A 27,152-nucleotide genomic window follows, 5' to 3' on the forward strand; every position below is an offset into this window, starting at 1 on the left:
ATGACACGGCACGGATGTGCTTTGAAGTCGCGGAGTTATAGCCCTTGGGTGCAATGGAGGAAATTGACATGGTTATATATAAAACATTGTTTTGAATTTGAAGCTGGCCATTCCTGTTTGTTTTGTTAAAGTAGCTTTTCGTTGTTTGGAAAGGTGGAAACGCTAGTGAAATAATTAAGAGGATAGAAGGGTGCCCCAGAGCCAAAAAAACCCAGGAAAGCTGTATGTTTTAAGTCAGCGCTTAGAAGATTTTATAGTCTTTTCATTCATTCTGTTTTAAGTCAGCCTCTGGATAGTACCAACGATGGTGTAAATTTGCACGCAGGGATGTTTTACCCGCTCTCCAAAAGTTCATACATTTCAACCCAACTTTGAGTTTCCGCGTTAATAAACTCGAATTTTTACATCACGGAATTAAAATATTTTCCCCCCTCTCCTGATGTCCGTTCAGAGACAATTACAACTGAAAAGTTGAGCCAGAAGTTCAAGCTATATATATAATTTTACGATTGTCTCTTTTGTTGTTAGCGCATATATTTTCCCCACTTGGAACTGAACCCAGAAGGACATTTCTTCCAACAATGGCTTGAATGTAAAAAAAAAAAATGATTCCGTTAAATAAGTGATTCTACTAAAACAACATTTGCATTGCTATTGTCTATGTCTTGAGGTTATCACTGAATCTTAATACAAAGGGTGGGTCCTGTACTTTCAATTACCTGTCCATCATTCCTCCTTTTTGCTTTTATATTTTTCCTCGAATTTCAGAAGGAAAAGCTATACGTTCTCTAGCATCACAATGGAACTTTCTTTAAATTTTGTCCTTCCAGATGCTTGTCCCATTCAAAATTTTGAGAAGACTCTTAAGATACAACATGGGTAACATAAGTCTCTTATTGCTGACAAATAATGAAGTATTATGTCCAGCATATAATTTCCTGCTGACAGTTCAACAAATTCAAACTTTTTAGATACCGTATTTTTTGGAGTATAAGACACTCTGAAGTATAAGACACAGCTTTTGGGGACGAAAACAATCTGCCTCTGCCTCCCAGCAGTTTGCCTCCTTGCAGCAAACAGTACAGACAATATACAGCAACAGCACAGACCCTGTTTGTAGTGTTACATTTCAGACTATACTTGTACAGATACTGTTAAAATTGATGTGGCTTTCTGGACTTATAGTTATTCTCTGCTATTTAAAAGAAGATACACCAGCACTGGGCCTCTTCAGATCAAGCATTTATTTTAAAAAGCTGCTTCATTTTGTTGTGTAGAACAATAATAAAGCAGCCTTTTAAAAAAATAAGTCTAATAATTTGAACATTCTATAGGCATTTATAGTTATTGTCTTACCTCCTTGCAGCAAACAGAAAACAGCCTGATTAGCATAAGAAAAAAAATCTGCCTCCCAGCAATTTGCCTCCTTGCAACAAACAGCAAACAGCGCATTTCACTGTTTCAGGCTGCAGGGATTGCCATAGCCTACTACCACAGCAAGCCCCATTTTCCTGTTTGCTGCAAGGAGGTAAATTGCTAGGAGGCAGAGGCCAAAGGGTGGGACAGGTGGGTGGCCAGGTCTACATTCACTGTATAAGACACACCCAAAATTTCACTCTCTTTTAGGAGGGGGAGGGGAAGTATGTCTTATACTCCGAAAAATATGATAGGTCGGTGATCCAGAATTTATCTTCCAAGATTTTTCTCTGACTTTTCAAATTAACGGATGCTTACCTTTTCTTGGGACAGTTGAACTATCTTGACAGGATAAGTCTCTCTCGTAAATGAACCACCATAGAATCCTAGAGCTGGAAGGGACATCCGAGGTCTTCTAGTCCAACCCCCTGTTCAAGAGAGGAGACCTTATCTCGTTCAGTCTATTTTTGGAAAACCTCCAGCAGTGGAGCATTCAACAACTCCAGGGGGCAAGCTCTTCCATTATTAATTGTTCTCACTGTCAGGAATTTTTTCCCTTAAATTCTAGGTTGGATCTCACTTTCACAAGTTTCCATTCATTATTTCATGTCCTGCCCTTTGACGCTGGCCACCAGCTGCCATCTTATCCAATTTAGCCCTTAGAGGGTGTACAGAATAACAAAGTTGGAAGGGACCTTGGAGGTCTTCTAGTCTAACCTCCTGCTCAGGCAGGAAGCCATATACCATGTCAGACAAATGGCTCTCCAATCTTTTCTTTAAAGCTTCCAGTGTTGGAGCATTCACAACTTCTGGAGGCGTTGTTCCACTGGGTTAATTGTCCTCACTGTTAGGAAATTTCTCCTAAGTTCCCATTGCTTCTTGTCCTCAGGTGCTTTGGAGAATAGCTTGACTCCCTCTTCTTTGGGGCAGCCCCTGAGATAGTGGAAGACTGCTATCATGTCTCCCCTAGTCCTTCTTTTCATTAAATTAGACATACCCAGTGCAGCCATTCTTCATATATTTTAGCCTCCAGTCCCCTCATCATCTTGGTTGCTCTTCTCTGCACTCTTTCTAGGGTCTCCGCATCTTTTTTACACCGTGGCGACCAAAACTGAATGCAGTATTCCAAGTGTGACCTTACCAAGGTGTTAAAAAGTGGCATTAACACTTCAAGCCACCTTGTCTTCTGTCCCCATGGATTTCTCCATTTATAACCTTGAGGAAAAATATTCACTCATTTCCATCCTTCTGCCTGTTTCACTGGTTGGCTTGTCCATCTGTGGTTATCCTGGAAAGGCAAGCACATATTTTTAAACAATCTTCAATTATGTTTTTCTCTTTGTCTTACCACAAACCAATTTCACAGCTTACATCCTTCTATGTATTTTGGACCAAGTAAGAGGGGTATTGTAATGTAAACAGAGTCGCATTGAGAATAAAGGGAAATGTTCCCCACACACACGTGTGCTAGTCGTTCCCGACTCTAGGGGGCAGTGCTCATCTTTGTTTCAAAGCCGAAGAGCCAGCGCTGTCCGAAGAGGTCTCTGTGGTCATGACTCAATGCCGAAGGCTCACGGAATGCTGTTTCCTTCCCACCAAAGGTGGTTCCTATTTTTCTACTTGCATTTTTACGTGCTTTCGAACTGCTAGTTTGACAGATTCTGGGACAAGTAACGGGAGCTCACTCCGTTACGTGGCGCTAGGGATTCGAACCGCCAACCTGTCGACCTTTCTGATTGACAAGTTCAGCGTCTTAACCACTGAGCCACCACGTCTTTTTTTTTTTTTTTTTGCTTTTTAGAAAGTCACAAAAGGGGAACACATGACCCCAGGACATATAAGTCAGCTGCCAAGCATTTTGATCACGTAGCTATGGGGATATTGCAATGGTGCATAAGTCTCTTTTTCAATGCCGTTGTGACTTCAATTTGTCACTAAACGAATGTAGGGCAGTGCTCTTGACAGTCCTCACTATTGGTTCCCTGGGAATTATTTTTCCCATTTTAATGGATGAGCGATTTTATATTTATACCCAAGGATTTGGCCAAATCACTGTTGTCAAAATGCCAGACCCTTAGATTCAGATCATAACATTGGAAGAAAATACGATGTCTGTATTTAAAAGCACGTTGGCTGCTGTGGCCTGCCAGTGGCCAGTGGAGCTGGCAGCAGATTCGAACAGTGAGGAGGTTGGGGAGGAAGATGGGCCAGTCCTGGAGACTGGGGAAGGCTCTGATGAGGGCTCTGTGTCAGAGGCAGAGAGGGGCCAGGGCCGTATGCCAATTATCAGCTGCCTTTGGAACCAGACATCAGTGAGGCAGATGAACAGTTGGAGCCTGTTCCCAGTGTGCGCATGTGCAGAGTGGCCAGATGAAGGGAACGGCTAAGGAACAGGGGTCGACTTGGGAGTAAGGCCACAGGTGGACGATGAATGGCCCCTCCCAGAGGAAATAAAAGAGGAGCGAAAGGGGAGTGGAGTTTGCAGGAGACAATTAGTTCGCTTAATTGATTCGTGATTCTCTGAGACTCTTTGCCAAGTTTTGCAGAGATCGGCCTGGCAGCTCTCCAAGCCAGATAAGGTTTGTGACTGTAAACCCTCCTTTGAAAGACTTTCCTGGATGTGAATGAGCAGAATTCACAGTAAGTTAATAAAAGTGTTTTTTGTCAGGACCAGGAGTCTGCTTCATGCTCTTGGGAAGCCTTGGTCAGAACAGCTCTAGAATTTTACATAATACATGAGAGAAAGCAAGGGATTAATGACTGCATATTAAAAATAAATGATTGTACTGTCTCGATTAACTTTATTAAATATATAAACCTCCAGAAATGCTATGCAATGCAATACAGACTCAGTTTCTTAACATACTGTTATAAGAGTACATGAGCGTAGCTTCCAAAAATCTAACAGCTTGCCTTTAATTTTTCAGCTACTAGAAACTCAAATACAGTTTTATTTATCTTGCTGCTTGGAGAGCCATGGCAGTATTAAGTAGAAAGAACACAACCCAAGTTTCCTCCCTTTTTTTTAAAGTCTCAATTTTAATGGTTTCCCTCCCCCCAATCACTACTTAAATAGATGCTCTCTGGATCCCAGAAGCAAAGAACGAAATGTATTATTAAAATGTACCCGTTAATACAACAAGGAACGTAAGACTATTTTAGAATAGAATAGAATTCTTTATTGGCCAAATGAGATTGGACACACAAGGAATTTGTCTTTGGTGCATAGGCTCTCCATGTGCATAAAAAGACAAGATACATTCGTCACAAATCATAAGGTACAACACTAAATGATAGCATGTTTCCCCCAAAATAAGACAGGGTCTTATTTTCTTTTGACCCCCCCCCCCCCCAAATGAACTCTTGGCCCTATTTTCAGGTGTGGGAGGGTCTTATTATTTTTGAGATGCAGGAGGCAGCAAGCATAGTCACCTCATGGCTGCTGCTGTGTTGCAATATTTTTGGGGCTGGCTTATTTTCAGGGGAGGGCTTATTTTAGCGCATGCGCGCAAAAGCTCCATTTGGCTTATTATCTGGGGGGGGGGTCTTATTGTTGGGAAAACAGGCTAGTGATAGGGTACCAATAAGCAATCAAATCATACTAGGAAACAATCAGTATAAATCGTAAGGATACAAGCAACAAAGTTAGAGTCCTGCAGTCATAAGTGAGAGGGGATGGGTGATAGGAACGATGAGAAGATTAATAGTAATAGCAATGCAAACTTAGTAAATAGTTTGAGAGTGTTGAAGGAATTATTTGTTTAGCAGAGTGATGGCGTTCGGGGGAAAACTGTCCTCGTGTCTAATTATCTTGGTGTGCAGTGTTCTATAGCATCATTTTGAGGGTAGGAGTTGAAACAATTCATGTCCAGGATGCGAGGGGTCTGTAGATATTTTCATGGCCCTCTTTTTGACTCGTGCTGTGTACAGATACTCAACGGAAGGCAGTTGGTAGCCATTGTTTTTTCTGCAGTTCTGATTATCCTCTGAAATCTGTGTCTGTCTTGTTGGGTTGCAGTTGGGTAAGTTAGGAACACGGTTGTTAAATAAAAATCGGGCTTCCCTATTGACTTTGCTCATCTAAATCACAACGACAACAACAATCTTTCATTGGGTCTGGCCCCACTTCATTTTTCTTTAAATTTAGGTGATGTCAGCTTTTCTTTTGTCCATGTGAGTTCTGTTGTGTCATAATAGCAGAAGGAAGGAAGGAAGGAAGGAAGGAAGGAAGGAAGGAAGGAAGGAAGGAAGGAAGGAAGGAACCAGCAGTAGCACTTTTTTCAGTGTCATAACTTTGAACCGTTGTAAGTCGAGGACTACCTGTATTATGAAGCACTAACAAAAGTATCTCTTAAACAGGGCCTTTTAAAGACTGAAAAAGCTGGGAACAAAATGCTCATGTCAGCATCCCTTCCTACAGACTTCCTTCTTGCTTCGTCCTATATAAAAATGCAATTTCCCACCATTATTTTCTTCCCATTGAAGCTAATATTTTAGTAAAAGGGGATGTATGTAAAGACTTCAACTCATGAGATAATGTTGGGGATTAATGATCTTTTAGCTGAATATGTTTATTGCCTTGAATGAGCATTTATCTACCTGATCAGAATTTTATAGTAAGTAGGTTGGGGGATTTTGTTTTTAAAAAAGTTTTGATTCTAAGCATTAATAGTGGTGAAGAAGGGATCTTTTAAAGAAATGGGTCCACTGCTATAGAGCCATTTACCCTCTGAATAACTTTTTAAAAAACGCCTATATTGGAGTTACACAATAGTTGACTTTACACCACTTGTATTCTCTCTTGATTATTCAAATGTCAGAGGAAGTAAGTGTCATCTGTCTAATTTCTAAAGAAATTAGAAAGAAAGAATATAAGGTAATGCAACTTAAACTTATATACCGCTTTACAGGGTTTTTGTAGCCCTCTCTGAGCGATTTTCAGAGTCAGCCTCTTGTCCCCAACAATCTGGCTCCTCATTTTACCCACCTTGGAAGGATGGAAGGCTGAGTCATCCTTGAGCCTGGTGGGATTTGAATGGCCAAACTGCAGGCAGCCGGCAGAAGTAACCTGCAGTACTTCACTCTAACCACTGTGCCACCCCAGCTAACAGAAAAAAGGATGGGACAGTGTTCAAAATATGTGGATATTTTGCTGGCAGCGGGAACGTTTGTGCCACCTTTTGTAAATTATGTCATTTGTGGCACTCCTTGTGTGATAGAAAAAGAAGAGGGGAGCTGCCTTGTATCAAACCAGACATTTAGTCCAATTCGTTTAGGACAGGGGTGACCAAACTTGGCAACTTTAAGACTTGTGGACTTCAACTCCCAGAATTCCCAGCTGGCTGGGGAATTCTGGGAGTTGAAGTCCACAAGTCTTAAAGTTGCCAAGTTTGGACACCCCTGGTTTAGGACCATGTTGGAATTTCACTGAAGGTTTTGAGTCCACCTCATTCATTCATTCATTCATTCATTCTTTATATTTTATTTGTCAACAAATATAAGGAAACAAGTATGAAAACACATGAAAAAATGGCACAAATAAATGGATATAAATAATATAAACATAGCCATAAACACATAAAAAGAGGACATATCAAGGGGGGCAGTAGGACAGGGACGGTAAGCACGTTGGTGTGCTTACGTACGCCCCCTTTACGGACAATGGGCAAGGTGGACAGTAGACAGCTTAAGGGAAAAGGTATGGAGGCTAGAAGAACTAACCACAAGATCAGGTAGGGTGTTCCACACATTTACTACTCTATTGCTGAGATCGTTTTTCCTGCAATCAAGATAAGAACGGATTACATTGAGTTTGCATCTGTTGATGGCCCTGGGGTTATTGCAGTTGGAGTAAAAGTAGTCATTAACAGTTAGGACATTACAGCAGATTATCTTGCGCACTAAGCGCAGACATTTCCACGTCTCAAATTGGTCAACGTTCTCCTGATTTGGGCTTTGATACACGTCAAAGCACAACTAGGCCTCATAGCGTCCTGTGAACATTGCACAGGTAATCCTCAATGTACGACCACAACTGAGCCCAAAATATACGTAGTTCAGTGAGACATTTGCTGAGCGAGTTTTCCTCCATTTTGCAGCTTTTCTCGCCACATTTGTTAAGGGAATCAGTGCAGTTCTTAGATTAGTAACAAGGTGGCTCAGTGGCTAAGACGCTGAGCTTGTCGATCAGAAAGGTCAGCAGTTCGGCGGTTTGAATCCCTAGCACCATGTAATGGAGTGAGCTCCCGTTACTTGTCCCAGCTTCTGCCAACCTAGCAGTTCGAAAGCAGGAGAAAAATGCAAGTAGAAAAATAGGAAGCACCTTTGGTGGGAAGGGAACAGAGTCCCGTGTGCCTTTGGCGTTTAGTCATGCTGGCCACATGACCACGGAGACATCTCTGGACAGCGCTGGCTCTTTGGCTTTGAAAAGGAGATGAGCGCTGCCCCTAGAGTCGGGAACGACTAGCACATATGTGTGAGGGGAACCTTTACCTTTACCTTAAATTAGTAACACATTTGTTAAGTGAATCCGGCTTACCTATTAACTTTGCTTGTCAGAATGATCGCATGACTCCAGGACACTACAACCGTCATATATGTGAGTCAGTTGTCAGACATCGGAATGTAAATCACGTGACCATGGAGATGCTACAACAACGGTTATAAAAATGGTCACAGGTCACTTTCTTCAGTGCCTTTGTAACTTTGAATAGTCACTAAATGAACTGTTGTAAGTCGAGAAATATCTGTGCACAGTTGAACAGACTAATAGGGATTGCCAAGATAAATTTAAAAAAGCAGAACAATTTCTTCTTCTGGCTTATAGTTGAAAGGAGAAAATGGAAACCAAAATGACTCCTTTGAGGAATCAATCCGATTGTACTTAAACACAATATAGAATAAACAGGAACATGAATTATTGAAATAGCTGCTTAATTCGATTTTTAAAAGGGGGGAAGGCAACCAATGATCTTTGAAAAAGGACCATAGAGGACAGCCATTGCTCTGACATTGGTACTGACTTTGGGAATATAAGTAGCCCTAGACATGTGCCCATAATTGAGACCAAAATTCCTGTTGCTAAGTGAGACAGTTGTTAAGTGAATTTTGCCTCATTTTACAACCAATGCCCCCGGGGTCATTGTGACCTTCTGTCAAGCAAAGTCAATGGGGAAGCCAGATTCACTTAACGACTCTGTTCCTAACTTAAGAACTGCAGTGATTCATATAGCAACCATGGCAAGAAAGGTTGTAAAATGGGGCAAAAATCACTTAGCCAATGTTTCACTTAGCATCATGAATTTTGGGCTCAATAGTGGTTTGTGAGTCGAGGACAATCTGTAGATCCTAAAGAGCCACTGATGCAGGTGCAAATTTATGAGTAGTTCTACTTCCTGTCCTCCTACAATCAAAATCCTGTTAAGTGCAGCCCGATCCTAATACACGCTAAATGTTATAGAGTTGTTTCCAAGGAATGGAAAATAGGAATAATGCATTGGCTGGCTTTACTAAAACGTGTATTAAAGAATTTTATAAGAGGCAAGCTGATAAATCGGCATTGCCCGGGTATTTATTTCTAGGGGGAAAATTGTTGTGTCCGGGCAGATGACGTCAGGGAGTTCCCTCCGTCTGCCGGCATCTGCGCTAGCAACAGCCAGGTCGCGTCTGATTGGCTAAGACGCGACCTGGCTGAGAGCGGGGAAACTCTGGCTTGGGGATTGGCTGGTTCATCTGACAGCTTCGTATAAATAGCTGTCAGATGAACCCTGCATTGATTCTCTCCTGTATTTAACTGTGAACTGTCCTGTTAATAAAAGTTGGTTAATTCTCCTCACGGCTCGGCTCGCCTTTCGTTCGCATCTAACACTGGCGACGAAGGTGGGATCCAGCCACTAACCCACCGAAAGCCACCGAGCGTGTCTTCTTGTCACCATCGCACCGGTGACCTGCTTCCTGGCCGGCTTTTCTCCGTTCCTGAAGGAATCATGTCGGCAATGCCAACCTTTGTGCCTTTTGGCTGCGACGGCGAGACGTGGGAAGCGTTCATGGAGCGCTTCGAATGTTACCTCATAGCCAACGGTCGTCGCGACGCTCCAGACGACGAGAAGTGCAGTTTCTTCTTGAGCTGTTGCGGCACTCCAATGTTTAGTGCCGCTCGCTCAATAGCCGCCCCACAGCCCGTTCATTCTCTGGACTGGGCGACACTAACCGAACGCCTGCAGCGCCACTACGCCCCCACTCCGTCCTGGGTGGCGAGGCACTACGCTTTCCGGCGCTGTGTTCAGAAGCCGGAGGAGTCGGTGAGCCAATTCCTCCAGTCGCTTCGCACCGCGGCGATGAGGTGCGAGTTTGCCGACCTAGATCGCAATCTGACGGAACAGTTCGTCAGCGGCGTAAAAGACCTGCGCCTCCGCCGGCGGCTCTTGTCACAGGCGGACATCACGCTGACTGGGGCCATCGAGCAAGCAAGGGCGGCTGAACTCTCCGACGAGTCAATGGCGGAGATGTTCAATCTGCCGCCCCCGCCAGGCCGCACTTGCTTGGTAGACGAACTAGTTCCCTTGCCAAGCGACTATCCGGAGGAGGGAGCGGTGGCGCGCATTGGCCAGTCCGCCAGAAGACGCGCTCCTCAGCGAGCCCGGGAAGCTGTGCCCGCTTGCCTTGGCTGTGGAGGCAACCACGACCGCTCGGGGTGCCCCTTTAAAAACGCTGTTTGCCGCCGCTGCCTGAAGAAGGGACATTTGGCTCAGGTCTGCCGAGCGCAGTTCCCCTTGCCTCAGAGAGCAGAGGACGTCCCGACCACAGCCGCCGTTAAACAGCGACCTGGAGGCCGTGCTGGACGACAGCAGCAGCAGCAGCAGCAGCAGCCTTCGCGCGGAGGCTGCTACGCCGTGGACGCGGACTTCAACGCCAACCCCGCAGAGTTGGCCTTCCACACGGGTGCAGGTGCGGAGCGCATCAAGGCGTCGCTCCTCATTGAGGGCTCCCCCTGCACCATGGAGGTGGACTCGGGGTCGTCCCGATCCCTTTTGTCGTGGACAGAGTTCTCCCGCCTCTGTCCAGGCGTCGCAAAGACCCAGCTGGCCCCTCCAGACGCAACCCTACGGGACTACCAGGGGACTCTAATTCCTACCCTGGGTTGTCACCTGGTGCGGGTGGAATATGGGGACTATTCGGGATGCCTTCCTCTACTTGTAGTGGAAAAGCCTTTGCCGGCCCTACTGGGCCTTGACTGGTTCCCGGCACTGGGCCTATCAGTGCACGGGATTAGACAAGTAGTGGCCACGCCTCCCGACGTGGCCGACGTCCTTGCCAGATTTTCTGATGTGTTTGATGGGCAGCTGGGGGCGTATAAGGGCACGCCCATCTCCTTGAACCTAGACCCCCAGGTTGCCCCCATTAGGCTGAAGGCCCGTAGGGTGCCTTTCGCTTTAAGGGCAAAGGTTGATGCGGAGCTGGACAAGCTTGTCGCTATTTATACGAAGCTGTCAGATGAACCAGCCAATCCCCAAGCCAGAGTTTCCCCGCTCTCAGCCAGGTCGCGTCTTAGCCAATCAGACGCGACCTGGCTGTTGCTAGCGCAGATGCCGGCAGACGGAGGGAACTCCCTGACGTCATCTGCCCGGACACAACAAAAATGTCCGGATCAAACGTAATTTCTAATGTTGGATTTTTTCCCCCTTACAAGAGGGAGCTCCCTTGTGGAGTACTGTGAAGCCGTTACCTTGGCAACTCCACTACGCTGCACAGTAGAAGCCATTTTGCGGCAGTACAGTAGAAGCCCTTTCAAGGCACAACAGGCTATATCTTAACAGAACACACATCCCGAGGGGTTTTTAAGGTGTCTTATCCCCACAATATTTGTGTTCAAAGAGTAAGTCATCTGTGCACCAAGTTTGGTTGAAATTGCTGGAGGCGTTCCAGAGTTAGTGAACCGTTGTTAAGTCGAGGACCACCTGTAAACGATTAAAACCTCACCAGATTTGGCTTTGGAAAAACGGTTGTATTTTTGCTTCAACGGAAGAGGAATGTTTCAACATAGTTACTAGAGGCATCTGCAGCAGGGACATCACCCCATCCATGGCGTTGAAGTTCCGTTGTGTTTTTTTAATGGGTGCTGCACATCCCATATAAGAAAGAGAGAAGGCCTTGGTTGCACAATTGCCAACAGATTGACTTTTGTGAGCTTTTGATGGATGTTCCTGGGGAGCAATCAAGTAAGAAGGTTGCAACAGAAAAGTAAATTTAATTTCTCAGATCTTTCAGCCTGCTTGGTCAAGGAACAGGGTCACCTGTTTTGTATTGTTTGTAGTGGAAGGCTTTGTCTTGTTGGCTTACAATTGTCTGTAGTTGCTATGTTTAGCCGGTTCTAATTGGCAGCACTCCAGCTGAATGATGTAGCCTAATATCTCTTCCATTGAGGGATCTCCCTGTTGTGGCCCACGTTGGCTGCTGTGGCCTGCCAGTGGCCAACGGAGCTGGCAGCAGATTCGGACAGTGAGGAGGTTGGGGAGGAAGATGGGCCAGTCCTGGAGTCTGGGGAAGGCTCTGATGAGGGCTCTGTGTCGGAGGCAGAGAGGGGGCCAGAGCCGTATGCCAGTTATCAGCTGCCTTCAAAGTCAGACATCAGTGAAGCAGATGAACAGTTGGAGCCTATTCCCAGTGTGCGCCAGATGAAGGGAACAGCTAACGAGCAGGGGTTGACTTGGGAGTAAGGCCACAGGTGGACAATGAATGGCCCCTCCCAGAGGAAATAAAAGAGGAGCGATAAGGGAGTGGAGTTTGCAGGAGACAATTAGTTTGCTTTAATTGGTTCGTGACTCTCCGAGGCTCCTTGCCAAGTTTTGCAGATATCGACCTGTCAGCTCTCCGAGCCAGATAAGGTCTGTGACTGTAAATCCTCCTTTGAAAGACTTTGCCGGCTGTGAACAAGCAGAATTCACTGTAAATTAATAAAAGGGGTTTTTGACAGGACAAGGAGTTTGCTTCATGCTCTTGGGAAGCCTCAGTCAGAACACTCCCAGTGCTTGGGACAAGAATATCTGAGCTGCTTCTCAGATCCTATCTTTTAATTAATCGTGGGTATAGAAATATCGGTGCTTTGAATCTGTGTTGAATTGATAAGGCTTCTACTTCCGCCGTGTTTCCTGGTTCATATAAGCAAAATGGGAGCCTAGGGAGAAATCGTTTGTATTACCCTACAAGGCTGCAGAAATGCAAAAGTAGGAGTCCCCCACCCCCCCAAAAAAACCTTCACATCACCTACTTCACAAATTATTTATGGAGGTCCCCATAAATTTACGTCGTTTTCAGAGTAAGGACACATAAATCATTCTTCGCTTGTCTGATCGTTTTGATAGGAATGGGTCTGGGAAAGGAATTAAAAAATTTGAATAGGGGGATGTGAAAAAGTTCTCTTTGAGTGATGTGGAAGCACACATCAGGGGGATCATAAAATAGGATGAAAATGGTTTTCTCACCCAGCCAAAGGTTTACATAATTTTGTAAACTATAGATATGACAGAAGAAGCTTGCTTCGTCAGCCGTATAAAATCCTCCTTAAAGTCTACAAACTCTGTTCTATTGTGCATCTCTCAGTCAAACAAAACTCTCAAGGTATTTTGGAAGTTAATTTACAATACTATCCCCAGTGTATTTCCAGAAAGAATAATGTCCTTTGTCTTCTTACTTCCTATTTTTAAATAATCCATCCCATTTGATGATGGAATAATTAACTGGTGATTGTATCAATTCTGCTCTGTGTGTATTTGGAGGAATGATGACTGAGGAGGGAGAGATTAATTGAAGGCTGTAGGAGGAATAATTAGGAGTTGAATGTCAAAGGGTTATAAAGAATGGTAGTTGAGACAGAGAGAGGGGACAGATAGATGATACATAATGAGAGAAATAAATTATATATAGAGAGAGAGATGGATGGATGGATGATATATAATGATAAATACATGATAGATTGATAGACAGCCAGGCAGACAGAAGATGATAATGATAGATAGATAGATGATAGATAGATAGATAGATAGATAGATAGATAGATAGATAGATAGATAGATAGATGATAGATAGATAGATAGATAGATATAGATAATGATAAATACATGATAGACAGGCAAGCAGATGATAATGATAGATGATGATAATGATGATGACGAAGATAGACAGATAAAATGTAGATGAAGATAGATAGGTGATAGGTTGACAGACAAATGATACATAATGATAGACAGATAGATGATGATTATAGATGATACATAGATGCAAACACAGATATAGTAGATTACTAAATTACTAAATAACTGGCCAAACAAGCAAAGGAAGACAATCGCATTTTGGGCAAACCCTATGGAGGCCTGTCGTAGGAAAGCCCTTTCAGAAAACCCGTTACAAGTTCTCTTCTACTTTTCCAAAAGTACTTTTTTTTAAAAAAAAAAGTTGAACCTTGGTTAAAGTTCAACTCCACGTTGGCTAATTGAGCCACAGACCGTGTATTCTGAGGATGAGGTAATTCTTCCTGTTTCATTCTTAGGTCATTGTTCTTTCCCTTATGGGGATCCTCTGACTAATTCTACCGAAATATGTCTGTGATCCATAAAATGCCCTTATTAGGTTTCTTCCTCAAATATTATTATTATTTGCGTCTCCTTCCCCCCCCCCAAATGCGAATAAAGAGAGATGCAAAAGTCAGATTTTTTTCCCCTCTCCAGAAGGTTTGATTTTGAGGCCTTCTCCTCTTCTTATTCCTTCAGGAGAGAAGCCTTGTCTTTTAATCCAGCCTCAGCCTGTCCTGTTGCAGGGAATCCTCGGTTTACAATGGAGCACAAAATTGCCAAGTCAATGAGGAAGCAGGATTCACTTAACAACTTTGTTACTAACTGAAATCCTGCAGTGATTCACTTAACAAATGTGGCAAGAAAAGTCGTAAAATGGGGGGGAAATTCCCTGAAAAACCGTCCTCCTTAGCCGCAGAAGCTTTGGGCGCGATTGTGATCGTGAGTCAAGGATCTGTCTGCAAATCAAAGTCAAGAATTGCAATTCTGACACCCTTCTCTCTTGTTTTTCTGCTGTGTTTTTTTTGTTCCTGTTTTCCTTCCCTTTGAAAACAAACATATACCATATATTTCGGAGTATCAGACACACCATTTCCTCCCCCCCCCCCCCGCAAAAAAGAGGGTGAAAATCTGGATGCATCTTATACAGTGAATACAGCATTTTTGACACACTGAAACCCCACCCCCTTTGCAAAAATGGCCACGCAGAGCCTTTAGGAGGCTTCCAGAGTGCTCCTGGGGGCTGGGGAGGGCAAGAATGAGTGAAAAATGAGCCCTTTTTTTGCTCGTTTTCAGCCCAACCGACCCAAGGAGCAACATACAAGCTTCCCAAAACCTATGCATGCCCTGTTTTTATGCAAAAAACGAGGCGTGCAGAGGGTTTAGGAGGCCTGCAAAGTGCAAAAATAACCCCTTAATTTACCTCTTCAAAATCTTTGTGCATCTTATACTCCAGTGCGTCTTATAGTCTGAAATATATGGTATTTTATCGATATTTATATTATGAATCTGTATCAGGAGTGGTTTTCAGCCGGTTCTTACTGGTTCGGGCGAACTGGTAGCGGCAGCTGCTGGAAGCTCCGCCCACCCACCCCGACATAGTGCGTGACATTTGAGAACCGGTAGCAAAGGTAAGTGGATCCCACCACTGATCTGTATATATATATATATTTTTGCAGGTGCCTGAGATTATCAGCACCATCAGACAAGCAGGGAAGATCTCCCGTCAAGAAGACTTTCAGAACCAACCTGAAGATCCTTTTAGCAAGAAGTTTGAGGTGCTGTTTTGCGGCAGGGTGACGGTCACGCACAAAAACGCCCCTCCAGCCCTCATCGATGAATGCATCGAGAAATTCAATGATGTGAGTAATACCAAAAACCTGGGCCTGTCCCGTCCAAATGACAGCGCCGAACACTCCCGCGGATTTTCCATCAGCGACAAATTCCGCTCCGTCTTCCAACCGTTGGCGAGCGAAGAAGAGGCCGCTAAACCCTTGAGGAAATCTTGCTCGCAGCCTGGACTCCCTTCTTTTGCGTCAAAAAGGGACTCGCAGACCTGGAGCCTGAAGGGTAACAGCCTGGCCAGGTCCTTGGATGAAGACGACGTCATTACCCTCAACTTAAAAAGTCAATTTATCCAGGGACAAAACGTACAGCCGACAGATATCGCTGGGAACCGGATTATGCTGTTCACGGTAAAAGCCTGATTTTGTTTGCTTAGCATTCCCAGGTTTGGGCTGCTGCGGGTTTGCGCAGGTTCAGGCAATCCTCTAGCTAAGGATCCGCCCAGTTCGGCGAACCCACAAATCTCACCCCTGGCTAACCCCGCCCACCCGTCTAACCCCACCGTGCCGCTCCCAGGAGTCTCCACGCGGCCCGTTTTGAATGCCAGGTTAGTGCAGGGCCCGCGCAAAGGCTCGGGGAGGACAAAAAACAGGCCTCCCAGTAGTTCCAGACGTTTTTGTCCTCCTGGAGTCTTGAGGAAAACCTCCGTAGCTGGGTAGGGTGAAAAACGCCATGGTGCAGGAGGATGACTAGGCCACGCCCACCCAGCAACCAGGCAGAGAACCCGTTGCTAAAACTTTTTCAAGCGTTACTGTGTTGCTAATTGTTACAACGCTGCAGATCCTTGAGAAGGGAGTACCGTATTTTTCGGAGTATAAGACGCACCTTTTTCCCTCAAAAAAGAGGATGAAAATCTGGGTGCGTCTTATACACTGAATACAGCCTTTTTGGCCTCCTGAAACCCCACTCCCTTTGCAAAAATGGCCGTGCATAGCCTTTAGGAGGCTTCCTGAGTGCTCCTAGGGGTTGGGGAGGGCAAAAATGAATGAAAATTGGGCTGGTTTTTTTGCTCATTTTTGCCCCCAGGAGCACTCTATAAGCTTCCTAAAGGCTATGCATGCCTTTTTTGGACAAAAAATAGGCTCATTTTCACGAAAAATGGGCCATTTTTGGGAGGTCTGCAGAGTGCAAAACCTTTTTTAAAAATTTGCCTCTTCAAAATCTTGGTGCATTTTATACTCTGGTGCGTCTTATACTCCTAAAAATATGGTAATTTTGGATGGGGTTTATAATCCAATGGGCCCACATCTTGTGATCCTTGGAGTTGAATTCAACCCATTCTCCTTTGGGGGTGTAACTTTTCATCTGGGCTCACTGCCTAATCTTGGAGGTTTCAAGAGGAGTTTTCCAGTCTTATTTATAGTGAGTTAATGAAGGCAGAGTCCATTTGGGTCATTTCAAATAATTTCTCAGAAAGTTTTTTTCCCCCCAGGCTAAGCTGAGTAGCTATTTCTGTGATAAATTAACAACTGATTCACCTTCTGCCCTCTGGGCCATTCCTTTCCCGGATTCTCACAATCTTTCTGCACTTTCGATACGAGGAAATAAACCAAGTTAGTCCTCCATTATCTGGTTTCCTTTCCAGTTTTGTTTCCACTGACCATTTTCTTCATTCTTTGCAAACTTTAAGTTAGTTTGCATGAAATCATGGAAGGGAAGGAGAGTGGACAAAGGGAAGGGAAGAGAAGAGAGGGCGAGGGGAGTTAGAAGAGAGAAAGAAAAGAAAAAAGTGAAGAACAAGAAAGGAAGGGGAGGAAAGAGGAATGGACAAGAGGGGAAAGGAAGAGAAGAGGAGGGGAGGGGAGAGAAGAGAGAAAGAAAAGTGAAAAGATACAGAACAGGAAAGGAAGGGAAGGGAAGAGAAAGGGAGGGGAGGGGAGAGAAGAGAGAAAGAAAAGATACAAAACAGGAAAGGAAGGGAAGGGAAGAGGAATGGACAAGAGGGGAAGGGAAGAGAAGAGGAGGGGAGGGGAGAGAAGAGAGAAAGAAAAGAGAAAAGATACAGAACAGGAAAGGAAGGGAAGGGAAGAGAAAGGGAGGGGAGGGGAGAGAAGAGAGAAAGAAAAGATACAAAACAGGAAAGGAAGGGAAGGGAAGAGGAATGGACAAGAGGGAAATGAAGAGAAGAGGAGGGGAGGGGAGAGAGAAAAGAGAAAGAAAAAAGTAAAGAACAGGAAAGGAATGGAATGGAAGGGGAATGGACAAGAGGGGAAGGGAAGAGGAGGGGAAGGGAGGGAGGAGAGAGAAAGAAAAAAGAAAAGAACAGGGAAGGAATGGAAGCTCAGAGAGCACCAAGGACCCCTCAATAAAAAGGTAGCAGTGAAGAGTGTAAATAGAAGTAAAATAATAAACAATGAAAAGGAACACGACAAGAATATGTCAGTATGATTACCAAGAAGGAAAGACCGATGGGTGGAGAGCAGAAAACAAGGAGGGTGAGTGGTATATATGCCATCTATGTACTGTAGAGGTCTAGATGAAATATATACAGGTGGAACTCGTAATGTTTAGCCAAAGAAGGAGAAGGCTTAGGGGTGACCTGATAATATCTTCCAATCCTTGAAAGGCATCAATTTCCTCTCCATTGCAGCCTAGGACAGGATGAGAAGCAATGGGTGGAAGCTCCTCAGATGGAGACCCAATCTGGAATTTCCTGGCAGTGAGAACAATTACTCAACAGAAGAACTTGCTTCTCAGAGCTGTGGGTGCTCCATCACTGGAGGTCTTCATGGAAAGATTGGGACAATCGTTTGTCTGGGATGGCATAAAGCAGGGGTGTCCAAACTTGGCAACTTTAAGACTTGTGGACTTCAACTCCCAGAATTCCCCAGCTGGGGAATTCTGGGAGTTGAAGTCCACAAGTCTTAAAGTTGCCAAGTTTGGACACCCCTGGCATAAAGATTATTGTCTTGGGGCAGGTGGTTGGACTGGGAGACCTCCAAGCCTTCCTTCCAGCCCTAGGATCCCATCATTCTACGGTTCCTCCTGAGGGAGGATTCACATTGGACTGACTTAGCAATGTTTTCTCCTTTCATTGATCCTAGTAGATTCCAATGAAATTGATTTCCTGGAAGGAGGGTCTTCTCTAACAGATTAAATGTAGGTAATGTTGATCTTAAGTGGGAAGCTTCTTTAGAGGCGCCTGTGCAATGCCACTGCTTCCTGGCATGGTTGTAGCATTTCTTTTAGTTTAAGGAAATGGGTTATGGTGTAATAAAGAAGAAAACACTTCTGACCTTACACTTCCTTCTTTATTGGGCAACTGGCAACTGCCCCTACTTATGAGGAATGAAGGTTAGGTCAAATAAGGAAGCCCTGATTGTAGAAGAATGGAATGGAATGGAAGGGTAGAGTAGGGGTAACAGTAGAGTGGAATGGAATAGAATTGAATCCAATCCAATCGAATTGGAAGGGACCTTGGAGGTCTTCTAGTCCAGCCTCCTGCTCAGGCAGAAAACTTTATGCCATCTCTGACAAATAGTTGTCCAATCTCTTCTTAAAAGCTTCCAGTGTTGGAGCATTCACAACTTCTGGAGGCAAGTTGTTCCATTGGTGAATTCTTCTCACTGTCAGGAAATGTCTCCTTAATTCTAGGTTGCTTCTCTCCTTGATTAGTTTCCACCCATTGCTTCTTGTCCCGTCCTCAAGAGCTTTGGAGAATAGCTTGACTCCCTCTTTTTTAGGGCAGCCCCTCAAATGTTGCAGTACTGGTACCATGTTACCCCTAGTCTGCAAAATCCTTTCTTTCCCTCCAGTGAGTTAGAACAGAAGAAGCTTCTTAAATGAGAAGTGAAGCATCTTCAAGATAAATTAAGAAAAGTCCAGTTGCCATTTGGGGGAAAAAGCACCTTTGGGATCTTGGTACCAGGAAAAAAAAATCCATTCCAAAATCCAGTTGACCTCAAGTCCATAACTTCTTAGCCAATAGCAGTTTTCACACATTCTGTCCCGATGTTTAATTTAAGTTCCGTGGAGTTTATAAATGAGGTCATTAACTTGGAAAGTAATAAAAGTCCACTAAAGGGACAACCTCTGTTATTTTTGATAGAGAGAGGAGGGAAATAAAAAACCATTCCTCTAAAGAATATTTTGATCTCACTTAGGACAAGAGTTGAAAATTATAAAACTTTCAAACCCTGTTGAGCTGGATTTTATCTCCCATTAATGTTTTCACTTATTCCCCAGGTCACCTCTATGAATTAGGAGCTTGCCCCATCTTAGATCAAGAGGCAGATGAGTAGATTCCAAGGGAAAATCCAGGCAAGGACCTTATGTTGTAGTCTAGCAAGCAGCAGACAGCATAAGATGACAAATGATAAAAAGATAGATAGATGATAGATAAATAGATGGATGGATGGATGGATGGATGGATGGAGATATAAATATAGATATTTAGAAGAGGAGAAAATTTGTAGCTCAGGACTGAACTGAGGGGTCTCTGAGCTTGGTGGTTTTCTTGGTAACATTGATGATGTTACCTAGTTTGGTAATGAAACGTTTGCGAGAAGACCACCAAACTCAGAGCACACCCAGACTCTGCCATTAAAAAAAAAATACTCAGTAATTCCATCACATACAAACTGTTTGCTCTGGAGAGCAGCTCCCACGTAATGGGCCCTTCGGAAGTTTGTCACAACTCCGCTCTGTGTGCAATTAATTGCCTGCAAGGTTTTAACACACGCAACATCGGTGTAAGAGTTCCCAAATAAAATTAAGCAGCGGAGAGTAAAACTGGCCCATTAAGAATGCTTCACAGATGATGAGGTCATGTCTCAAAGTCTGCTTGCTTGTGACTGCTGGCATCTATGGTTGCCTGGCAACCTGTGGCTCAAACAGTTGCGGTCCAAAATTGCATACCTTGGGGTATGCACACCTGTACGACCATGTACTTCCAATAGGTGTCTGCTTATCCCATTCACTTTATATGTCCTGAAAAGCAGGTTGTACAATAGCTAAACCTCCCACGTCGACGTTGTCTTCTTGCACCCCCCCCCCAAAAAAAAGATTTATATTAATCGGACATCTAGTTTGCTAACCGTTCGAACTATTTAAGATTAAGTTTGCTTCTGGAAACCATGCAAAGAGGGGGGGGAAAGATTTAGAGGCTGTGCTTGTGGGAAACGACACCGTTGCAGCTTTGTTTCTTGCGGGTCTTGTAAAATTTCATTTTGCAGCTCGTCTGACGTGGGTGAATGCTCCCTACTTACTTCAGAGTAGATGCAACCAAACAAGGAGAGATGCTCCATGCTCCCTTCTTTCAACTCTATAATGCAGGGGTGTCCAAACTTGGGAACTTTAAGACTTGTGGACTTCAACTCCCAGAATTCCCCAGCCAGCCATGGCTGGCTGGGGAATTCTGAGAGTTGGAAGTCCACAAGTCTTAAAGTTCCCAAGTTTGGACACCCCTGCTATAATGAATAATTGTCTACTAAGTTACCGTATTTTTCGGAGTATAAGATGCACCTTTCCTCCCCGCTAAAAGAGCATGGAGATGTTGATGCGTCTTATACACCGAATACAGCCATTTTTGGCCTCCCGAAGCCTCAGCATCCCATTTTTGCGAAAAATGGGCAAAAAGCGGCCCGTTTTTCACAAAACCTGAGGCGTTTTTGCCTTCCCCCAGCCCCCAGGAGCACTCTGCAGGCGTCAGCAGGGCCGGGGAAGACAAAAATGCCTCTGTTTTTGCAGTTTTCACAGGGTTAGGGTTAGTTTTTGCCTTCCCCCAGCTCTGCTGAAGCCTGCAGAGTGCTGCTGGGGGCCGGGGAAGAGATAAACTTTTTTTTCTTACTTATCTCTTCGAAATCTTGGTGCGTCTTATACACCGGTGCATCTCATAGTCTGAAAAATACGGTATGTATTTATTTATTTGTATCCCCTCTTTCTTATTAGTGTTGCAAATAACTGGAGGCAGCAAACATATCCAACACACCTTCCCCCTCCTATTGGGCTCACAACAGCCCTGTGTGATAAGTTGGGCTGACATAGAGAGGGTCTGGTCCAAAATCACACAACATTCATGCCTAAAAGGGCACTGGATTTCTGCCTGCAGTACTTTGCCTATGAATAGAGCTACCTAGATCTCAATAAGCTCTTTATCTCTTAAGAGCTGACATCTGCTGTGAGCTATTAAGAATGGTGGGGCCTATTAAGAGTGAATCTGCTTTCTGCCTCTAAAAAAAAACATGTTTCTTCATTTCCCATCCGGGGAAATATAATATTCTGCCTTTTTAATATTTCTTAAAATATTTCATTCTTCTAGGGGCAGTGGGTGAGTGCTAACTTTCTACATAGCATTCCCAAGCATGATCACGCGGCATTTGTTTAATCGGCTTCATCGATGTTTTGACGTAGGCAAATTTGTGGGTTTTTTTTTTTTCCAGTACTGCATTAAATAAATCCATCTTCCTTGCATCTTGTTTATGCAGAATGCTTCCCGCGTACCGACTCTAAAATGCGGAGCACCATAATGGGAATAATATTAGGGCTGCGCTATTGACACTGTTTTTATCGTTTTCAGATTGGGCAGTCCGAAGTTTACATCATAAGCCCCGAAACCAAAAAAATTGTTATTGAGAAAAGCTTTAAAGAAATTTCCTTTTGCTCCCAGGTATTTTAATTCCTTTTTTTTTTCATTCTCTTGTCTCCGATCGATTTCTCTGTCTGTTGGTTTTCATACATCATCATCATCATTATTATTATCATATTTTATTCATTAAACATGAAACAGTCAACTGAACATTTAAAGGTGTGTCACAAATACCATTGACTTGTGCTAATTATTGATATGGGTTGCTGCCAGCGTCCTAGGTATCAACCAAGGACCTTCTTAAAATATAAGATGCTCCGAGTAGCTCAGTTTTTTGCAGTTCCGTTGGTGTTATTGCAGGAAGCTGCAATTTGTGGATGTATCTTGTAAAATTCTTGGACATGGTGCCAAGTGCCCCGATGACAATGGGTATCACTGTTACATGCTTCATCCATAATTGCGTAGTTTCGATGGGCAGGTTGGGGTGTGAAAAATGGTCATAAGTCACTATTTTCAGTACTGTTGTAACTTCGAGCAGTCACTAAGTGAACTGTTATAAGTCAAGGAGTGCCTGTTACAATGGAACTGAAAAATGTAATTTACGACCATTTTTCACACTTATGACCGTTGCAGCGTTCCCACGGTCATGTGATCAAAATTCAGACGCTGGGGCAACTGTTTCATATTTATGACGGTCACTGTGTCCCTGGGTCACGTGATCTCATTTAGCGACCTTCTGACAAGCAAAATCAGCGGGGAAGCCCGATTCACTGAACAACCGTGTTACTGAGGTAATAATTGCAGTGATTCACTTAGCGAGAAAGGCCGCAAAATTCACTTAACAACTGTCTGGCTTAGCATGAGAAATGTTGGTCTCAATTGTGGTGGCTCAGTGGCTAAGACGCTGAGCTTGTCAATCAGAAAGGTCGGCAGTTCGAATCCCTAGCGCCGCGTAACGGAGTGAGCTCCCGTTCCTTGTCCCAGCTTCTGCCAACCTAGCAGTTCGAAAGCATGTAAAAAATGCAAGTAGAAAAATGGGAACCACCTTTGTTGGGAAGGGAACAGTGTTCCGTGCGCCTTCGGTGTTTAGTCATGCTGGCCACATGACCACGGAGACGTCTTCGGACAGCGCTGGCTCTTCGGCTTTGAAACAGAGATAAGCACCGCCCCCTAGAGTTAGGAACGACTGGCACATATGTGGAGGGGAACCTTTACCTTTATTTAATTTGGTTTGAAATTTGTTTCAACAATTAACAAATAACATCCCAATTTTATGAAGCTGTTCCCCCCCCCCTCATTGTCCAAAATAAAAAAAATAGATGCAGATGATGCAATTCTATGGAAATCCCCTAATGCTAAATTGGTTTGGCAGCCAATAATGATAAAAGAAACTTTAGCATAAATCCCAGAACGGTTATTTCTAACGGAAATCTGTCATAAATTAGAAGGAGTTTCTTTATGACCATTTACTTTGTCAGGGAATATTTCTGAGTCATCCCTCAGCTACTTGCCCTCAAGGTCAAATTCTTTTATTGTTTTTTTTTAACCAGGCCAGCTGGAAATAAAATTAATTTTTCCTACTCCCGGTTCATTTAATGATTAACTTGTAGCACAGAAAAAAATATTACACTGTGAACGTTAACCTCTGTTGATAAAGCAAGGCAGATGCTGTTCTGATCTAGACTTCCTGAGACAGTAAAAAGCACACACACTTAGTCTCCAAAACCCTCTTTTGATTTCAACAGCTGTGAATTAAGTTCATTCACAGTTCATAATGAGTCCCAAATAGTTTGTAAAGAGTCCGACAGAAGTCTGCTCTAGTCTTTCAGGGTAAGGCTGATAAGCACCCACCTTTATCTCCCTTGAAACGCTGCCAAAGACCTAATTGCCAATTAGCTTTGCGAGGCCAAACGGAGCACAGAGTCAAACAGAGTTTCTCAGAGTTTGAACCGACCAGAACGAACAAAGTTGCTTTGCTTCCTGCAAAGGCTCATGTGCCTTTGCTCCTCCTTTATGTCTTATGGGAGGGGCCAATCATTTCCAAGCCTTACTCCCGAGTTGCCTGTTCTTACCTTCTGGCTGCTCTGTGCACCCATGCACTGGGAACAGCCTCCCCCTGTTCTTCTGCCTTCCCTAGACTCCAGGACTGACCCATGTCCCTCCCCAACCTCCACAATAGATGCTACAATTGGCCTCTTCATTGGGAGGCTTAGCCACAAGATTTGGGAACAATGTTCTCTTCTCATAAGGTAGCGCAGTGAGAAATTGTCTGTGTTACTTCTGTTCAGGAGGATCCTTCATCTTAAAACCAGATTTATCCCAGAGCTGCTGTTCAAGAAAAACATAAAACATAACAAAAAACTGAGAGCGCCGATTAAAAATCTTTCTACAGAAAAGCCGTTCTGGCCGCCTCAACCTTAGTAACTTGGAAGTTGGATCAACTGCGCTTTCTGGTTTTTCTTTGAAGACGTTTCGCTTCTCATCCAAGAAACGTCTTCAGTTCTGAAGGAGAGCTGAAGAAGCTTCTTTGATGAGAAGCAAAACATCTTCCAAGAAAAGTTGAAAAAGCACCTTTGGGGCATCCATGACCTGAATGACTGAGAAGCTCCATAGACATGTGAAGATGGGTGGACTTCAACTTCCAGAATCCCTTTGGCTAGCTGGGGAATTCTGGGAGTTGAAGTCCCCTCACCTTCAAGTTGCCGAGGTTGAGGAGACACTGCACTACTGTCTGTTAAGAAGTTCAGACTTACGAGATGCTAAAACTGACGAATATTAGAATAAAGATCTATGAAACTGTTCTATGAAACCCCTTGAAGATATTCCTCATAGCCAGCAATATCCTTGCTGTTGACTTCATGTTTTGCAACCACATAGTAGTACAGGTGGTCCTACTACTAATTGAGCCCAAGGTTGCTAAGGGGAGCATTTGTTAAGCGAGTGTTCCCCCATTCTACGACCTTTCTTGCCTTTCACTGAAGTTGTTAGGAACACGGTTGTTAAGTGAATCAGCCTTCCCAGTTGACTTTCTTTGTCAGAAGGTCGCAAAAGGGGATCATGTGATCTCCAGGAGGCTGCAACCGTCATAAATATGAGTCAATCACCACTCTATAAAGCCTTAGTAAGACCACAGCTAGAGTACTGTGTCCAGTTTTGGTCACCACACTATAAAAAAAGATGTTGAGACCCTATAAAGTGTGCAGAGAAGAGCAACCAAGATGATGAGGGGACTGGAGGCGAAAGCCTACAATGAACGGTTGCAGGAACTGGGCTTGGCTAGTCTAGTGAAGAGAAGGACCAGGGGAGACAGGATAGAAGTCTTCCAATATTTGAGGGGCTGCCACATAGAGGAGGGGGGAGTCAAGCTATTTTCCAAAGCCCCTGAAGGCCAGACGAGGAACAATGGATGGAAACTGATTCAGGAGAGATTCAACCTAGAAACAAGGAGAAATGGGAATGAGTCAACATTCAGACATTACAAATGAAGTTCTCCCTTTTTCCTGCATAAAGTCATAACGCTGTTTATACCCCTTCCTTTACAAACATTTTGATGCAATGATTGGTCTTACAGGGGATTCGTCATGTGGATCACTTTGGATTCATCTGCAGAGAGCCTTCCAAAAACAGAGGCTTCCACTTTGTGTGTTACGTATTTCAGTGTGCAGAGGAAGCCCTGGTAAGCGCTTGAAAATAGCACTGTCGCTTTACAGCCGTCTCTAAAGCTTTTACAGAGTCAGCATATTGTCCCCCAAAATTATGGTCGTACAAACAGGGTCATAATTGGGCTGTAAATTACGTGGGGTCAGAGTTGGCTTGCTGCCAATGTTCCACAGATGCCCTAATTAAATCATGAATCTCGAGCCAAGTTTCAAAAGAAATCCAGTTATTTATCAAGAGCTTCATGTCAGCACATAGCCAAGTGAAGCCAATTCTGACCCCATGTAATTTACAGCCCAATTATGACCCTGTTTCCCCCCTTCCCCCAGGTTGTGTCATAAAGCACATTCTCCAAAGGAGCACTTTCGTGGGCTGTAGAGATCATGCTACTCCGGCTGCTGTGGGTAACCAGGGAGACAGCCTTGAGAAAGCTATGCCTGGAATGTGCTTCTGTTTGTGGCTGCTGTGCTGCTTCGCCAGATTCCCATCCCCCTTGCCTATGGCAACTGGAGAGCAGGCCAGGGATGCTTTGCGAGTTGACATTTGGGTTCTCATTTTACCGACTTTGGAAGGATGACAGGCTGAGTCAACATTTGAGCCAGTCAAGATCGAACTACTGGCAGTGGGCAAAATTAGCCTGCAATACTGCATTCTAACCACTGTGCTACCATGCAGGGGTGGGTTGCTCCCGGCATTACTGCCGGTTCGGTGAGCGCAACAATTTTGCGCACGCTCACTTGTCTCACGCACACACCAGATGCGCCCTCCGCCCGTGTGCACATTTGTACAAAAATAGGCATGCGCATGCACAAAATGTTAAAAAAAGAAGAAAAATTAAATTTGTGCAATTACAATTGTTCTGCGCATGCACAGAACCGAAAATAAAGATGGCAGCCCTGTAGGAGAACTGGTTCGGGGATGTGGCAGGCCGCCAAACAACCAGCAGTTCGGTCGAACCAGGCCGAACCAGCAGGAACCCATCTCTGCTATCATGGCTCAAAAGCTGGCAAAAGGACTAGAACAGCAGAAAAGGCCAAAACTTTGATATCTCTCTGTCTCCTCTCTCTGTCTCCTCTCTCTCTTTCTTTCTCTCTCATTCTTCTCTCTTCTCTCTCTCTCTTCTCTCTCTCTTTCTCTTCTCTCTCTCTCTCTTCTCTCATCTGCCATCTATCATCCATCCATCCATCCCATTTTCTCTCTCTCTCATCCATCCATCCATCCATCCATTATCTCTATCCTTTCTCTCTCTCTTTTCTCTCAATCTCTTTCCCTCTCTCTCCCCCCTCACCCCCCTCTCTTTTAGGTGGACGAGATCATGATGACCTTGAAACAGGCATTCAGTGTGGCGGCTGTCCATCAAAATTTCAAAACTCAGCTGCAGTTCTGCGATGGGTGTCCTATGCAAATTCTTCATAAACTCTGTGAAAAGATAGAAGGTAAGAATTATCCAGGTTTGTCTATGTGTTTTCTTGGATACCTTTGGGAGTAAGCCGATAGATAGATCAACGGGATTTTTTTTAAAAAAAAAATCTTTAATTTTTAGGGTGTATATAATTGAATCATGGTATAGATAAGGATGAGTGGGTTCTGGTGGCCTAGAGGTGGAGCTCTTGCCTAACAGTCAGGAGGATGTGAGTTCGATC

The 27,152-nt window shown here is 44.1% G+C and overlaps 1 protein-coding gene across 6 annotated transcripts in view; it reads left to right on the forward strand.

Annotated features, from left to right (window-relative positions):
* Positions 1–27,152, forward strand: part of TBC1D1 (TBC1 domain family member 1) — a 90,899-nt gene that overhangs the window by 19,398 nt on the left and 44,349 nt on the right. For all 6 annotated transcript variants that reach the window (XM_081959787.1, XM_081959788.1, XM_081959790.1 and 3 more), the window contains 4 exons: positions 15,161–15,676; positions 21,844–21,933; positions 25,424–25,528; positions 26,813–26,945. In XM_081959787.1, the coding sequence (XP_081815913.1) occupies positions 15,161–15,676; positions 21,844–21,933; positions 25,424–25,528; positions 26,813–26,945 (844 nt within the window). The remainder of the gene's footprint in view (positions 1–15,160; positions 15,677–21,843; positions 21,934–25,423; positions 25,529–26,812; positions 26,946–27,152) is intronic.

The sequence above is a fragment of the Natrix helvetica genome, assembly GCF_964273705.1.
Source record: "Natrix helvetica genome assembly, chromosome: 7".
Classification (NCBI taxonomy): Eukaryota; Metazoa; Chordata; class Lepidosauria; order Squamata; family Natricidae; genus Natrix; species Natrix helvetica.